The 17,702-nt window shown below is 34.6% G+C and overlaps 1 protein-coding gene across 4 annotated transcripts; it reads right to left on the reverse strand.

The window, feature by feature from the left end:
* Nucleotides 1-6,851: 6,851 nt before the first annotated feature.
* Nucleotides 6,852-13,561, reverse strand: LOC122595141 (cleavage and polyadenylation specificity factor subunit 6). Of its 4 annotated transcripts, XR_006323198.1 has the most exons (5): nucleotides 13,405-13,561; nucleotides 9,221-11,259; nucleotides 8,886-8,961; nucleotides 8,712-8,787; nucleotides 6,852-7,401 (listed from the first exon to the last, which is right to left on the reverse strand). XR_006323198.1 is itself a non-coding variant. In XM_043767457.1 (2 exons), the coding sequence occupies exon 2, from the start codon at nucleotides 11,196-11,198 to the stop codon at nucleotides 9,318-9,320; it is 1,881 nt and encodes a 626-aa protein (XP_043623392.1). In that variant the 5' UTR covers nucleotides 11,199-11,259; nucleotides 13,405-13,561; the 3' UTR covers nucleotides 9,123-9,317. The 4 variants fall into 4 exon arrangements, 1 of the variants encoding a protein (XP_043623392.1); XR_006323199.1 differs by lacking the exon at nucleotides 8,712-8,787; XR_006323197.1 differs by lacking the exons at nucleotides 8,712-8,787; nucleotides 8,886-8,961.
* Nucleotides 13,562-17,702: the final 4,141 nt, after the last annotated feature.

Consider the following 17,702-nt stretch of genomic DNA (forward strand, 5'->3'; position numbering starts at 1 on the left):
AATTGCTTCAATAAGGGAGGCTGCGTATAAGCAAAGAATTGAGAAATATTACAACAAAAAAGTTCACCCAGACAGCTTCAAAGTCGGTGATTACGTCCTCAGGCTCAACAGCGCAAGCCAGGTAGAATACCTGGGGAAAATGGGACCAACGTGGGAAGGACCATATAAAGTTGATACAGTCGTCGGAAATGGCGCTTACAAGCTTTCAACAACAGATGGCAACCCCGTTAGCAGGACATGGAACGCAACAAATCTGCGTAAGTTTTATTGTTAAAAAGTATATATATATCTAATATATATGTATATACATAAATAAATGTGAAGAGAAAATGAGATAAGATCTTCAACTCTTACACGCAAATAAATATTCTATTTCACAAACTTGCGTAAATTCTATTGCTGAAAAAGCAAACCTTTTTGAATGAATAAAACATTCACAAAATCGCAAAGATGTGCAAAACGCATGAAGAATGCGAAGCTGCATAACATGTGCTTGCAAAGATGTGCAAAACGCATGAAGAATGCGAAGCTGGATAACATGCAAGATTCTATAAAAAGTGCACTATTATAAGAATTACAGGCCTGAAAAATTAAAGAACGGTGGGGACGCCTACCGGACTAATACAAGGACGGGTTGCAAACCCTCCAATATAAAAAAAATTTATGATTCATGGTGAAGAAGGATCGCAACCTCACACACATAATTTTGAAATGCCAAAAAAGGCAAGCACATTAAAATAGTCATACTCCTATGATTATAGTGAAACACATTAAAAAATCATACCCCTATGATTTTATCAAAGCATATGCCTAACTGCTGAAAAAGCAAGTGCATACAACAAAATCCTAAAAAAGGTACAGCCTGGACAAAAAACTCCAAGAGCTAATATTACGAAACGGGTAACAACAACCCGACAACTTTAAACCGGATGAAGAATCCGACGAATTTAAACCGGATGAAGAATCTGACGACTTTAAACCGGATGAAGAATCCGACGAATTTAAACCAGATGAAGAATCCGACGACTTTTAACCGGATGAAGAATCCGAGAATATAACTACGACCCGACCGACGAATCCGGACATATCTTATAAACATCGAAATCTTCACGAGCAGCTTGGTCGACAAGAGACTTCCCAGAAGACGGATTCACTTTGGTCAAGTGGTGCACAAAAGGAATTACTTCCATCATTACCTTCTTATACTTCACCTGCAGAGCGGAGAGTTCAAAACGAAAAAGCTGCAACTGATTTTCTCTATTCACCATACCATCTCGAGCGATGGGCAGCTGAACATCTTTATTTGAACATTGGAGGAGCAATCATCGGTAGAAACAGAGGCAACACCATGGGATGTGCCACTATCTTCAAAACGCTGCTTCAAGATTTCCAGATCCGACTCCAATCGACGAATTTTTATCATATCAACATACGACCTCGCACCGAGCTTAAACTTTTGGCCAATAGTCTTTATCCGGCCATCTATTTACGGAATCTACCAGCAAAAGTGAAAAACAATAAACCAGATCCAATTGCTTACCTTATATAGGGATACGAGACGCACTATCGTCAATTTGCAAAAAAGGCCCATTCAAGATTCGCTTTAATACAAAATCGCCCCTCTCAAAAGCCTGATAGAAGACAGCAGACTCCCAGGATTAACTCTTCGGCAAAGACTAACAACACGATCTTGGCATATCATATTATTAGTCTGGGGGGCTTGATGATGTACCCACCGTCACCCAGGATAAAGCCTCACCCTAAGAAGGCTAAAAGGTCACCCAGGGTATCATATAGCCTGGGAAAAAGAAGATAAACACGAAAAGATACGATCATATCACTTCCTTAAATAAGGGAGATCGTTACCAAAGATAAGAAACGCGTTGGAGACTTTTTCTCCACGAAAAACCACTATAAAAGAGGGAAAACCCTAAATCATTATCATCATACTCATCAAAGGAAAAACCCTAAAAGCATATATACAAGATCCACGGGAAAAACCCGAAGAGATCTAAATACATCTAAACCGGCGTACAAGGGAGGAAGACTCCTACCAACAGGGAATCGCCGTCCAATCCATCAAATACCCCCAAATCTCTTAACCTAATCCGGTGTACAAACATGTCTCAATTTATACAAAACAGAAACTGTAAATAAGGAAACAAATTAATATAGGTCGGTGATCTTTTTCTTGTCCTCAAAGTCACGACCCTAACAATTCGGGATATGATGAATTTGTTCTGATCCCTCTATCTAACATAACTAGCGGATTTACTCGGGTTCAACCCGGGCCTTTTAATAAAAATTATAAAACTAAAAAGTCTGCATTTAATTTTTGTTATAAATATATTATAAATCAATATGGAGATAGTAAATTGAATAATACAATAATTTATAAATTAAAATACCTTGCATTAACAAAAAGGATATTATACTATATAAAAAAAATTTCTTTGTTTGTAATAAAAAATTATAAACTTTAAATAAGCATTTAGTGAGCTATTTTTAATTAAAAATATTGTAAATTATTTATGACATCATAATTATAATAAAGATTTTTAAAAAAAATGTAGGCTTGTCACATCATATTATTTCTAAAAATACTTTAGAAAGACAATTGTCTTTTATTTATTATAAAGATCTAATTGAAAATTCTGTATATTATAAAGATCTAATTGAAAATTCTGTTTAAATAATGGCTTAGTTTCTTGTAACTTCTTTTCGTTAACTTTATGAATCTCATATATATTATTTCTAGTGATTGTTTTGTCTCTAAATTTTTGTATGATCATAACTCTAGAGTGGCTAGGCGTCTGGGTTTTTCCCGTGAGATCAAGACTTGCTATGTGCAAGCTTTGCTCTTATTAATCGCCAGGCTGTTGTGGGGAGAACCTGCGTGGTTTTCCTATGACACCGTTAATTACCAAATATTTGATAGGCATATTTTATAAACAAACTCTGAATGCTTAATTTGTTAGCTTCTTTTTTTCAAAACGGATACTTCTACTATTTTATTTTTGTTTGTTTGTAGAATGTTGCATATGCATTAATTGATGTTTTCAGCTGTGGAACATATATAAGATTTTATAATCATGAATGCCTCTTGCAGAACTTAAAGAGCTAATTTCCCCTGCATAGCTCTTTAGTAGAGTGAAGCCAATTCATGGACACATAAAGCATCATCCGAATATATTCGCATCAGAAGATGATGTTATAATTAGCAGCATGCCAGATTAGAATTAATGTGGTACATAATATATCATCCAATATGCGTTGGGTGAACATTAGTGACGTATGTTGATAGCCTTGACGAACGAAGCCTTGTGACAGGGGATGCCATCTGGTTTAAAAATTAGAATGCCAATGATGCGGGGTGAACGTTATTGATCGATGTTGATAGCCGTTTAATTCGCTAGATCAGAGAGAAAGGACACTTAATTATAAGGCTTTTACCACACTTACATTTGGAGCTGTGGTTTTTTTTTTTTTTTTGGCTCTATGTTCTAAACAAAACCTCTAGAAAATTAGCCTGATCGAGTCAGGCTTATGATTCAATACTGTAAGATAGAAAAATAACCAATCCTATCCAATCTCGTCATGTTGTAAATAGCTTTACCTCTACCCTACGGCAGAGAGACTGATCTCCAACCATTTTATAATGAATGAGGATCGAAACATTGTATTTCCATTTTAATGTTTTGAAATAAAATACAAGTAAAATTGACAAACAATATTAAAACTCAAGATCATTTAATTATAAACGATGATAACAATCCACTGCTAACAAATACAATGTAATCCGTGTTATAGATATAACTTTTTCTTTTTTCATATATACATCCTTAGGAGTCCATAAATATGAAATCCAAAGATGAACTTTATTTTGTACAAAATCAATCATATTAATGACTGAAATCTAGAATACGGTTACAATGGAAATATACAAGATCCATTAGTTGCACCTTTTATTATAACTTTGTGAATATAACTATTTAATAAAAGAACCCGGCAATTGCGAGGGCTGATACAATGACGCCAACACCCGAGGCCTTGTAGGATGGAGCATCACCAGCAGCTGGGTCAGCACCGCTTGTTGCACCACCTGCTGATGGTGCTCCAGCAGCTGAAGCATCAGGGGATCCTGCTGGAGAACCAGCGATAGCGCCTGCTGCATCAGAGGCAGCATTTGAAGCGGCATCCCCTGCTGCTCCAGCTGCTGAATCAGCGGCTGAGACATATGCCACCATGGTAACAAAGATAAGTGCAAGAACAACAAATCGGTTGATGGCCATCTTTTATTTGAAACAACGAACGAAGAACGATTTTCGTTTATTTTATTGTACAATGAGATCGAATGTAATACATTGAAAGCTTGATATATATATAGGGGAACAGATTGAAAATGTTTATTGTTAGCAGTTAAATTCGGGAGTTTTAATGGCCCTTTTTTTGTTATGTTGCAAGACCACACAAATGTTGGATTTAGGGAGAGATATATGCTAACTACGCAGTTGGAATTTATGGTCAACCATTGATGTTTTATTTAGGATCATTGGTTAATTGTAAGGGTTGACATATTAGGTCTATTTTTTTCCTCGTTATCTATCCCGTAGTTAAATTTACATAATACATCTCTTTTAATATATTCGTGATAATAGCAATAACTATGATATATATGTACTGTTAATACTTCATTTCTCATAAGTGTATTGAAATTAGAAATAAGTTTCTAACCACGATTTAACCATCAAATTCAAATGTGAAAAGGGTAGAAATGAAGGTTTACATTTTTAGAACAAAATAAACAAAGATCGTATGAAGATATTGATAGATCGGGCCACAATGAATAACAACTATTACTCATTATACAAGCGTCATTCTTAAGGAGCTCATATTCAATATCTTACTGATGATTTAATTTGTGTTAATTACATTACATTACATGTTGGAAATAAACTAGCTAGACATTTTTTACTCACGTTTAATCATTTTAGAAAGTTTACATGCATGTGAAGTTATACACTTACATGAAGGTACTATTCGTTTTTGACGTTTCGACAGTTAATTTGTGCAACAAATTGCATAAATAATAATATTAATGGTAAATATAGAGAAATTGTCCCAATGATGATAACTTAATTAGTGGTGGATTAAAGCAAAGTTATGGTTGAAATCACATCATTGTAACTTTAGTGTTTTGTGATTTACCTTTTTGGCTTCTTTTATAATTTATGATTAGACGCCTATGCATACACCGAAGACACTGTCTTGTAAACAAACGTCAAAAGAAACAAACAATATGGCAGCATATATGTAAAATCGGTTTGCCATGAAGATTTTGATATCCTAGTTTGATATAATGAGTCATATGCTCGCGCAATGCAGCGGCGATGATGGTAATGGCGTGGGTGGTGGTGGCAGCCATACATTAGTGATGTCATACAACACTACTTCTGATCAAAGGTACACCATTAGTGATGTCATTTATATTTTAACTCCTGATAAGATGTATGATGCATCAAATACCACACATTTTCCTTACGCTCCAATTTGTAACGTGTTCAGATGTATGATGCATCGTATACATGCCAATGTGGTCATGACAGAATGATACTGTAGATTTTTATGACGAAGATCGTTAAGATAATAAGATGTTAACTAATTGCATTTCTTAAATTAAAATTGCATTTCTAGTAATCCATTCACTAGAAACTAATATTCAATGTGTTTATTGTTGGTTTGCGTAAGCTACAAGATGAACAATAAAACCACATATGTATCATGGCTAGTTGGTCCTTATCAAGCTCCCTAGCAGCAGCAAAAGGGAACTCTCAAATTATTAGCAACAGAAAAAAGATGGAAGTTGAAATATTTCTACAAACACTGATGACATACTACATAGACCATCACATATCTGATATATGGCTATGTTTCTCAACCTGATATTTGTTCTAGTGAATTTCAACCTTAAACCATTCCAACGGTTGCAACACATTATTCGTATAAAATAACTTGCAAATTAAGATTATATGAATATGCAGATCAATACAGTAGAAATTAGTATCATGACATTCCATATCTCTTCTACCCAGCATAAGCCAGAGTCCTAGCTACTAACCTCCTAGTTTAATCTTCCTCTACTCTTATATACGAAGACTCATCTGAAGGCTATAATATGTAACCAATAGCAAAAAAACACATAATACATAGAACAAACATAACAAATTCCCCACTACCGAACACAGCATGAAGTTAAATCCCCCCCTCCCACTTGAAGCGTAAAATATTCACCAATTGGTGTTATTACAGCCAAACCGCCAAATGCAGCAAGGGATACACGATCCAGCACGTAATGGTGTCAACTGGAACTGATAGAGAGATGGAGTTCACCCCACAAACTAATATGTTGTCTCAACATAATGATGCCGACTGGTATCAATTGTGAGAGAGAGCTGAGCCAATAAACTAATATGTCGTTCACCAACAGGTAACATTATACTCGTTAAACAAATCCTAACATGCAAAAATGTGGTCACTAAGACGTTCCACAACATATATACTCATTAAACAATCAAGATAACTAGCTACTCGTTAAACAATCAAGTTAGCTAACTACTCATTAAACAATCAAAATAACCTCCAACAGTTACACCCCCTGGGGGGAAATGAAGCCCTATATAGCAGAGCTGCTGCAACAAAAGTTGACTATAAATACATCAGGTTCTTTATAAAAAAGACAAAAAAAAAAACTTGAGTACATTCTGGAAATACAAAAAAAATATTATTAAAAACAAAAAAAAAACCCCAAAAGTAATAACAAGATGTACAACAGGTTTAGTACAACACAGGTCTTCCTAGTCAAGAATGAAAACTATATACACCATGTTACAATGTACAACTGAATCATGTTACAATGTAAAGCTAAAAAACTATAGCATACAAGCATGCAGAAAATTTCGATTGCAGCCCTCTAAAATACAGAAGCAACCGAGGAGCATGAAGGTCAAAAACACTAGCATGATCTAAACATTACATCTCCGTTATGGAGCTTACAGACAAACAAGTTGCCAACATCTAAGCTAAATGCCGCATAAGTTACAACAGTATTTACAATAGAAGAATGGGTTTCATGCCCAATACTCTATCCTAAAAAAGAGATACAGATACCCAATACAACAAAATCAGATGCTAGATGACTTTGCATGACAAAGTGGGGTGATACAAAAGAACATTAGATATACATTAAATTTTGACTAGATCTGAAAATAAAAAAAACTAATTTCTGTGCAGACCAGCAGATATGGCAGTTGATGCATTATTTTACTTAGCCAATTTCATAAGCAATGAATGAAGTCAGCTTCGCCCAGGTCAAAACACAAAGGGTTTCTGCCATTCTGTTCCCTGAATACGATTAATGAGAAAAGCATTAAAAGTATGTATTTCAGTCCACCCACCATTATGTCTTTCATTATGCTCAAGATTATCATATACTCATATTCCACTACATTTTCCAAATCTGCTGTATAGTTATACACTACAACCATAAAGTCATGAATCGGTTATGAACTACCAATATATATATAGCTCAAATTTTTCTCATAAAAATCAAAATGAAAACACGTTTGATCACACAGAAAACACCACATTATACTAACATGCATCATATAGTTGGTATGAGGAGAAGCATAAGCTGCCTCCGTTTCAAAAGTCGGTTGTAGGTCAATCTGACAAATTTTGGCCCACTACTAACTAAAGAATAAGTCAATCCGGGTTGTTTTACCTGTAGTGACTCAAATGCGTACAAAAGAAAAAAAACTAATGAGGATTTGGGTCATATAGCTCAAAAGACAGGCATAGTGTTTTTTCAAAATGCATACAAGCTCCACATCGTTCTTAGTTAAAAGAGATTATTACTGTAATTATAAGGTTTCATAATCATATTTAACACAAAAATTACTTCAAAAAACTTCATAAAAAATTGAAGACAAAGTGGTCAACCAAACCAGACCTGTTTCGACAAGTAGGAAAAAACGTCAAACCCCCCAACCCCCCCAGGTTTGCCAACTCTGGTTCTGTGACAACAATAAGACATTGAAACACTCTGGTTCTATTGAAACTGATTCAAGACTACTGAATTGCCTCCAGTATGCACTTGATAAGGTTAAAGCAAAAACACAAACAAGGTTACAGATGCAGCTCATTTAAACTCGATGCACATGCAGATATAGCATATAAATGATGTCAGGGGACATAACATAGAAAACAAAAAAATGTTGGGAGGAAAGAAAAAAATACATTTTCTATGATTAATGCAACACATACATCACCCACATAGTGTAACTTAATCAAAGTCTCAAAATGAAAAAGTAGGTACAACGTGAGGCTATATTAGAAGCATGATAGTTCAAATGAAGAAGGATAGCAATCAATAGAGTCTGGATAGATAGGCATGATATAAGACATAGTACAAACATAGACAATTGTGTTTTCATCTCAAATTGATCAATTACAAATATCTGGCTAGGAGAGTATGTCAAAAGGGTAAAAAGGGCTGAAAGTAAGTCAAATCTATTCTATTTATGCATACAGCCTCCAAGAGCATTTTTATTGAAGGATTTAAATAGTCAATTTACCAATTTTGTTTTTGGAATAAAAAATAGTGCACTAATTACCAGAAAAAAGACAAACAAGTGTTTCTGGGTCAAACTTACCCAGCCTGTTTCAACCCACTCTAGATACGACCTGTTACCAACACACCCACCTTGGTAACTCTAGATAGCTCAAGTACTGGAAATAAAATAAGAGAAAAATGAACTTCCATGATATCACAGTCATATATACACTCTCTACATCAACTTCAGGAATGATAAGGCATTAAAACTAACCTCTGCATCTAAACCTGTGGTATAATCCTGGTTGCTCTATGAACATTCCCATACTAATAGATAATGTATAACTTGACTATCACAAGAAACAACAAAAACAACAGTTTAGTTTTCAAGTATCTCATGGTCACATGCCCTAAGATGGACCTTCTTTAAAGAGAGGTTATGGCAGGACTATATGTAACGGATAAGGATCGGTTAGCATCAGGGAGGTAGATGTCCAACCAATTAGAGAAATTCACACAAGAAACTACAAATGTATTTTACCAAAATAATTAAGCATTGAAGACTGCAGGGATATAATCTACGCCTCCCTCCAAATGTTTAGCACTTACTTTTGAATCCGGAAGCGAATTCTGCACATGGTGTAATGACACAGCAACAAGTTGAAGGCCCAAAGATCCTACAAGAAGAATGAACCAGTTGACCAACTCAATCTGACCGCATACGCCTCCGCTTCCCATAATCTGCATCCTTAGAGCGAGACCTGTGATCCTCTTCTGGCATGGCTCGTGATCTACTCCTAGACCGAGTAGAAGACTGTCCACGATCCCAGTCGTCTTCATAACCCGAGTTACGATCCTTCTGACGGTGGTCCCGGTAACTATCTTTATCCTCTTTGTACTTGTAATCCTTATCATACCTCTCTCGGTCCTGATCCCGATCATCACGATGCCTTTTCTCAGAATTTCCCGACCATTCACGCTCAGACCCTCTTTCTTTTTCCCGAGAAACAGCATTTGAACGCACTCCTTTTTCATGGCTAGCTTCTCCTCCATACCCATATTCTGAACCACCATCTTCACCACCATAACTGGACTCTCGGGTTCTTTGACCTTGCTCTTCCCCACCCCATCCACCCATGCTGGTGTCGCCCCACATTCCTGCTTGGGTCCCATCCATCCCACCAGTACCCATCATTCCCATGCCACCTGCACCCATACCTCGACCAAAGAAAGCAGGGTTCACATGAGGCGCCACCCCAGCTAGTCCCATGGCATTAACACCTGGAAACTGAGGCATCATACCAGGAAACCCCGAACCAGGAAAGCCACCATAACCTGCTCCACGGCCCATATATGTTGGATCAAAACCACCACCCATCATACCTTGAGGATGCATGAATCCGCCAGGAGGACCGCCAAAAGGAGGACCACCAAGACCTTGTTGACCATATGCACCACCAGCAGGCCCATTTCCAAAACCAGGTGCATTATTTTTAGGCCCCATAGCCCCTCTACCTCTCATGTGCCCACCACCCCTATTCATAACTCCCTGCCCTCCTCCACGTCCCCAATTACCACCTCTACCGTAATTCCGCCCTGCATCTCCACCAGAAAAATTATTTCCACCACCTCTTCCCGCCCCGTCATTCATAGGTCTCCTTCCCTGTTGTTCAGGCTGAGATTGGGCAGGTCCTTGATTCTTATTGGCATAAGAAGCCCCCATCTGTCTTATAGTCTGTGGGGAAGCAAATGCTACCACACACGCCCTTCCATTGAAAACATACCCATTCATCCCGTCTTTACAAGCGGCAGCTGAGCTCGATTCAAAAAACTCAACTTGACAATATCCCTTTGATTTACCACTGGCTCTTTCATCAAAAAACTTAATCTCTTTGACTCTTCCATATTGAGATAATACATTTTCGAGCTCAGCGTCTGTGGTCCACCAATGTAGCTCTCCAACAAAGAGAGTGGTAGCACCATTTTCAGCAGGTGGTCGAATTTGATTATCATGAACAGTTGGCCGAGTCATATTCACATTACCTGGCATTTGAGAAACACCACCTAGGCCATGACCTGTATTAGAATTAAGCATTGGTGCAGGCTCATTTGAGATTGGACCCGACATACTGACAGGATCAACTGTAGGTCTTTGGGGTACAGGAACTGAACCTCGAAAACCCATATCATTAGTCATTTGAGGAGCCATTCGTTTTTGCAAAAGATCAACAGTCATACCCTCCTTGTTTTCGGGACGCAAGACGGTACTAGGATATACTTTTTCTGATGCAACTCCGGGTATCTTTATGTCTTGTGACCCCATGTGTTCAGGTCGGGTTTCTTGAATGTTAGGCTTTTGATCATGGAACCCACCATTTCCAGCATTAGCAGATGGTAGTGACTCGGTCCGTTGCATTTGCTGGAAACCTTCTCCAACGTTCACATCATTGTAGAGGTCATCATATTCATCATCCTCACCTCCAATCTCATCATCTGCAAGTGCAGGAATAGCTCCATCCCCATGATATTGCATCTTTTGAGACCCTCCAAGCTCCTCATCTCCATAATCTAACTGCTCTTCAGCCATCAAATTGATTTATGTCAACAACTCGTCACGACCAATGATTTAAACAACAATATAGCTTAACCTGCATATATATAATTGCCCACAATGATTAATAAGGAATCTGATTGACACAAATTGACAGATGTACACGCATAATCTCATATCAAAATCTTTTCTCTGAAGTTTTAATACAATTCATGCCCTCCATTCCAAATAACAAACATTTGTGTACAAGTAACACTTATTATAAACCACACCTTACCTAATAGCAATACCACAAAGTCAACACTTAGCTACCATAATTAAAAAGCTAAAACTAATTTTCATAGTTCCTCACTCAGATATTGCAACAAAAGGAGCTATCAGTGACTTAAGAGTTTCACTATCCCCTTGGGTTTTAAAGGCAACAGGCGCACAAAAGCGACAAAGTCCATTTTCGAAGCGCCAAGCGCAAATGCGGCGAGCTTTTCGTACGCGAGGCGCACACTTATGGAAAAACAATATAATTATTTATATAGTATTTATAACACATAAAATACCAAAACACCATCATTAATAGCCTCGTTTAAGTCCAGCTTTGATCAAATCTGGTGTTTGAAAAGAAACTCCCATAAGATTGTTGGTCTCGTTGAGGAAGTAGAAAGAAGAGATCAATCTTGCTGAGAAAGAAAAGGCAGGGAAATTTCTTTTACTTATTAACTTAAAAAATCTTGAGTTGTACAAAAAGCTCTAAGGCTTGCAACTGCGCCTAGCGCTTAAGCCCAAAAAGCGAGCGCTTATTGTACACCCTGCGCCTGCGCCTAGGGTACCAAAAAGCTCTAAGACTTGTGCCTAGGGTACCAAAAAGCTCTAAGACTTGCGCCTAGGGTACCAAAAAGCTCTAAGACTTGCGCCTAGGGTACCAAAAAGCTCGAAGACTTGCGCCTAAGTATTCCTAGCTTAGGCGTGCTTTTTAAAACCAAGACTGCCCCGCAAATTCTATTCATTGCTCAAGGTTGGATATGGGAAATATATAAGCCCAAATGTTATATATAAACATTTAGCAAACTGATAAACTGGTTTCTCTAAAAGAAACTTAAACACGCAGCTTAAGGGTTGTAGAGTTACATCGATACCATTGAGCTAAAAGGAACATCGTTACAAATAACCTTAATGTACTGACTCGATAACTTTCTTCATCATCACTTATTTTGTATTTGGATATGGACAAAATAAATGGAAGGAAAGGATATAACCTATACAGTTGCTAAAATTCTGTGATGAACACTTAACGACAACGTAGATTTGTTGATACATATAAATGAAAAGAGCTATCTAAAGCTCAGCAATGATATTCAACTCTATTTGAGCCAAATCTTTCAACGTTACAGGTGGGTTATGAGTATGTGATAATGATTAACAAAATTCCAAGACATCTGGTGCTGGGATTGTAGTGTGAGCTTATGAAATTGTGTGACTACAGACATAATCCGTAATACTTCCCAACTTAAAAAAGAAAGGAAACAAATACGTGATCTTCAAATTTTTTAGAATAGTAAAGATAAACATATAACAAGGTTTAAAATTGTAATCATTATAGTCTCGCTATCTTTTATCTTCTTTGACTTATTGTATCCATATTATCCCAACCCCAAGCTATATAGCAAAAACTCAAAAAATATATGTCATTTGGCTTTCCCTCCTAACCGTAAAACTTCGCATTCACTATCAATACTAACTATTAACAGTTTCAAAAAAAAAAAAAAAACTATTAAGAGTTTTCACATAATAAAAGTCTTTAGCTTGTATCTAAGTACAGTCAACAACGAAATAATACGTAAATCTACGTACATCTATTATGCTTCTATTCACAACAAATTGTAAAATAATCAGATTGATATTTCAAAAAAGTCAAAACCTAACAATAATTTCAATCATATTCTATCTTATACATACATACATATGTAGATCTAACCAAATTATAAATAGAATCACAACTATATGCATACATAGAATATATATATATATATATAACAAAATTGATTAAAATTAAAACTAATTTCCTCAGTTTCACAAACAACATAACAATATATTTATATATATATATATCAATCATGATAATATATAATAACCAGATCGAAGCATGATCGATGTTAGAAACGATATCTAATGCAGAAATTAATATAAAAAGAATAAAATAATTAATAATGAAAATAAAGAAGGAGGAAAGATGTGTTTGTGTGTTTACCTGAATATTTAGCTTTTGATTATGAGATCAAAATATGTTTCAGGTGATTAACAGATTGGGAATTTGTGTGTGTTTGTGTTTGTGTTTGTATCTGTACATAAATATATGCAGACAGAGTGTGGGGGGTGTTTCTTCAAAGCAAAATCATGATCTTATCTTTCTTCATCTTACATTAATTTCATAAAAGTTTAAATTTTATTTTAGTTTATTATTATTGAGTTTCTCTAAATGTATTTAAAACGTGCATATGCTATATTGTTAGGTATCTGCGCGTTGCGACGATGATGGGGTGATGGCGAGGTGGTGATATGATGGCGGTGGCATTGATGGGGTGATCTACTTGACAGACTCCATCGTTAACCATACGGGCTCCGCCATCAGATTAAAAATTCATCAAAAGTACATCGAATGATTCTCAAATGAAAGAGCATGGAATTTTAAGAACACACATATAATTTTTATAATTTATCGATGTACGATTTTTGAGATAAAACATTTGGAATGAATTAGAGAAATAAAATTATTTATAGGGGAAATAATATTATAATTATTTTAAGTAAATGTAAAATAGATAGGAGGGGTATTTTAAAAAAGTAAATGTTGAAACTTAAAATGTTATAAAGAGCTATTTGCTTTATAATATAGTATAGATATAGATAATAAACGAGAGAAATGTATCTGCGCGTTGCGCCGGTGATGGAGGTGGCGGCGGTGGTGGCGGAGATTGGTGGTGATAGCGGAGGCGCTGGTAAATAATGAAAGTTATTGATTTAATGTGGCTAAGATGTATATGGTACATAATGTATTAGAAAATGTACAATGTTGAAATTTAAAATCAATATTAAAATTTTAAGTTCAATGTTAAAAATTAAAATATAACTAGAAATAAACACCCGCGCGTTGCCGCGGAGCTTTTATAGTAACGTCGTGGACAATGATTCATTAAGCTTAAACACGTTGTCGCAGATTATATTACACACCTTGCGGCGAGACTCAAGTAGATTATCTTTTCAGATGACAATGTTTTGGTACAAATTTGATAAAGTCACCAACAAACATTTATTTGACATTGTAACAATAAAGCATTTTATTGATAGGCTAAAATGTAAAAGATAAAAACTTTAGGGGGTTAAAAGGTAAAGATGTAAAAGTTGATGGGCTAAACTATAAATAGAAAAAAGTTTGGGGGTTAAAAAGTAAAGAGAAACTTTAGGGAGTTAAAATGTAAAGTAGTAAAAGGTGATGGGTTTAAATGTAAAAGGTAAAATCTTTAGGGGGTTAAAAAGTAAAGAGTTCAAAGTTGCATGTATGTGTAGTTGTACCATGTGCATAGAAACTTGTAAAAAACCAGTTGGTTTTTAGTATATATATAAATTTGCTTTATAATATAGTATAGATAGGTATTTGGTGGTGGTGGTGGCGGCGATTGGTGGCCCACGGCCAGGGACGGTTCTATAATGGGGGCAGTGTGGGCAATTGCCCCCATTCCAATTTTGGTACGATGTAAATTTTTAGAGATATATTTGTAATTTTGTTCCTAAAACATATAAATAAATATAAAATACATAATACATACAAATGTCACCATCGTTGTATAACTGTTTTCTTTGAAAGTATTTTACTTATGTTGGAAACATTAGTTTTGAGATAAATTCCTCAATTGGTAAGTAAAAATCTTGAGTTATTTTGATTTATAACGAAGTTGAAAAAGAAAAGTTGAAAAAAGTGTTTAATTTGTTTGGGTAAATGTATCATACATTGATAAATAGTATAGTTGTATGTGAAAATGTTATTTTCTTTTCAAATTATTATATAATAGTAATCATAATAATTAGGTGAAAATTTATGTAGAGGCTATATTGTAAATCATTGATTTCGATGTACTTATTTATGTTGTTTATTATAACGTAACTCCTCTGTCATTACATGCTCTAAAATTGTAAAGACCAATGTTCAAGTTAAAGATAAGTGTTCCATACTTGGCACTCACACGAAATTATTTTAGGGATCCATTATTCTAATTCTCATATGAGGGTTAATTTTTTTTATAAAAAAAACAAAAATTTTCCACTCTAATAAATATAATAAGAGACTTTTAAATTTGCCCCCTCATAAAAAAATTATGGCTTCGTTCCTGCCCACGGCGATGGTGGCGGAGATAGATGGTGGTGGCGGCGATAGATGGTGGTGGCGGCGAGTAGTGGTAATCATCTTTTCATAATCTGGTTTTGATGAAACGATGAAACTTAAATTTTTTTTTAAAAAAGAACTATTTGTTTTATAATAATGTACTAGATTTTAGACCCGTGTCCAACACTGGACACGGGTTTTACGATATTATCAATATTAGATTTTCATACATTTAAGTCATAAAATCTTATAGTTTTGAAGATATACAATTCTTAGTGTTATACTTTACAAACTGTAGTACAATAATAATAGGTTCATCACTGTCATTATTAACTCAGACATATTGATGGAATTGTTTCCCGTAATCATTTCACAAGGCACATGCTATAATAATTTCTCTGTTATAAAATTTGTTGAAACCATTTGTACTCATAATGTGATATTATTATGAAAGATAATTAAGAATTAAATTTTGATCATGTACTTGACATTCAAGTATATGTATCTTTTTGTTGTAAATTGTGTTTTGTTCTGTGATCGTCTCATGTTCTGTGATTCATATTGTGTTTAGGATAAGGATGTTGTATATCGTCATCTATTATTATGTTTCGAATATATGCCTAAAGTTCAAATTGTGTTTATATTAAATATTAAACTAAATATCAATATTTATAATTTATAAAAATCTAATCTAATATTTGTTAATAAGTCATTAAGTCTTGAAATTTTTTTTTTAGACAATATTTCATATGTTGAAATTTTTTTAGTTAATTAAATATTTATAAATTTTAAAAAGTTCTCTCAAGTTGATGGTTAAAAATAAATATAAACTAAGTATTCATGGTTAAATAATGTAAATTATTGATGGAAAACAAAAAAAATGTAAATTAATGAGACTTTTTTACAAATTTATATAAATACTAATATAATGATATATTTGGCTAATGATTTTTAAGATTTTTAATTTATAGTTAATTTAAATGATGATATAAGCGAGAATCACTTGATAAAATTGAGTGGTTTGATTGGTTAATAAGTTATTAGTTCAACTGTCTTATAGTATAGATTAAGATAAGATAAGATTAAGATTAAGATGGATAGATAAGTTTGAAAATGAACCTGATTATGCTCAAGAAGCTTTAGCAATATTTACTTTTAAAAAAATTTGGATATTACACTGTTTACTTTTAAAAACGTCTAATTTGAAATATTACTCCATAAATTAGAGCTTTTGATTCCCTTGCTAAAAATTTTTGTAGTACCAACATTAGCGTTTGGTAGCCAAGTAATTGGTGAGGACATTTACATTGACACATACGTTTGCGGTACGTCCGTTTGGACGTAAATAAAAGTGAAAACTGAAGCTAGACATTTTTGTGGCACACAATTTCCTTCATATTATTCCACCAAACTTCTCATTCAACAACAATTGTACTTTGTGGAATTATGGTAAATATATTAGTGTATAAAATCTATTGTACTTTGTGTTATTATGTACTTAGGCTATCTACAATGCTAAGTACATTCTTAGGCGTCCTTGAGCTGTCACATCATATCCTTACAAATCCTTATACATCCTTATAAATCTTTCAAATTCTAAAATTTTATCTTCAGTCATACAAATATCCTTACATATCCTGTTACCTCCAACTAAAAACAAAAATATATTAAATAAGTACAAGTAAGGGCGTGTCTTTAGGTAAGGACATCCTAAAAAAAATCTTTATTTTTAGACAAACTTCAACTGCAAAAGATATCCAAGGACATCTAAAGACACCCCATTGGAGATACCTTAGATAACAAAAAAGAAATAAAACAACAAGAAACTAAAAAACCATTATTTCCTTCATGTTAAGCTTTTAAAGTGTTTAATGATGATAAATTGACATTGGACATTTCACGAAATGACATACATTTATATTTATATATTTTAAATTACAACTTTAGACTGTGAGATAAAGTTACTGTTCCTAAAAGTTACTATTTCTTAAGCATTTCATACTCATTTCTACTGCATGAGGCAAATGATATACAAATAGCTTGCCACGTGTATTTTTGGTTGTCCCTACATGTTCGTTCTGTCTCACTTTTCTTTTAGCTAATGTTTTCTTATTTGTATTTATTCAAAATCCAACTTTTTTACAAGTCCTAATGCATGTTGTACAACC

The sequence above is a fragment of the Erigeron canadensis genome, chromosome 4 (genome assembly GCF_010389155.1).
Source record: "Erigeron canadensis isolate Cc75 chromosome 4, C_canadensis_v1, whole genome shotgun sequence".
In the NCBI taxonomy this organism is placed as follows: Eukaryota; Viridiplantae; Streptophyta; class Magnoliopsida; order Asterales; family Asteraceae; genus Erigeron; species Erigeron canadensis.

Coding starts and splice junctions, on each gene's coding strand:
- LOC122595141 (XM_043767457.1), bottom strand. CDS start 11,198: ATGGCTGAAGAGCAGTTAGATTATGGAGATGAGGAGCTTGGAGGGTCT.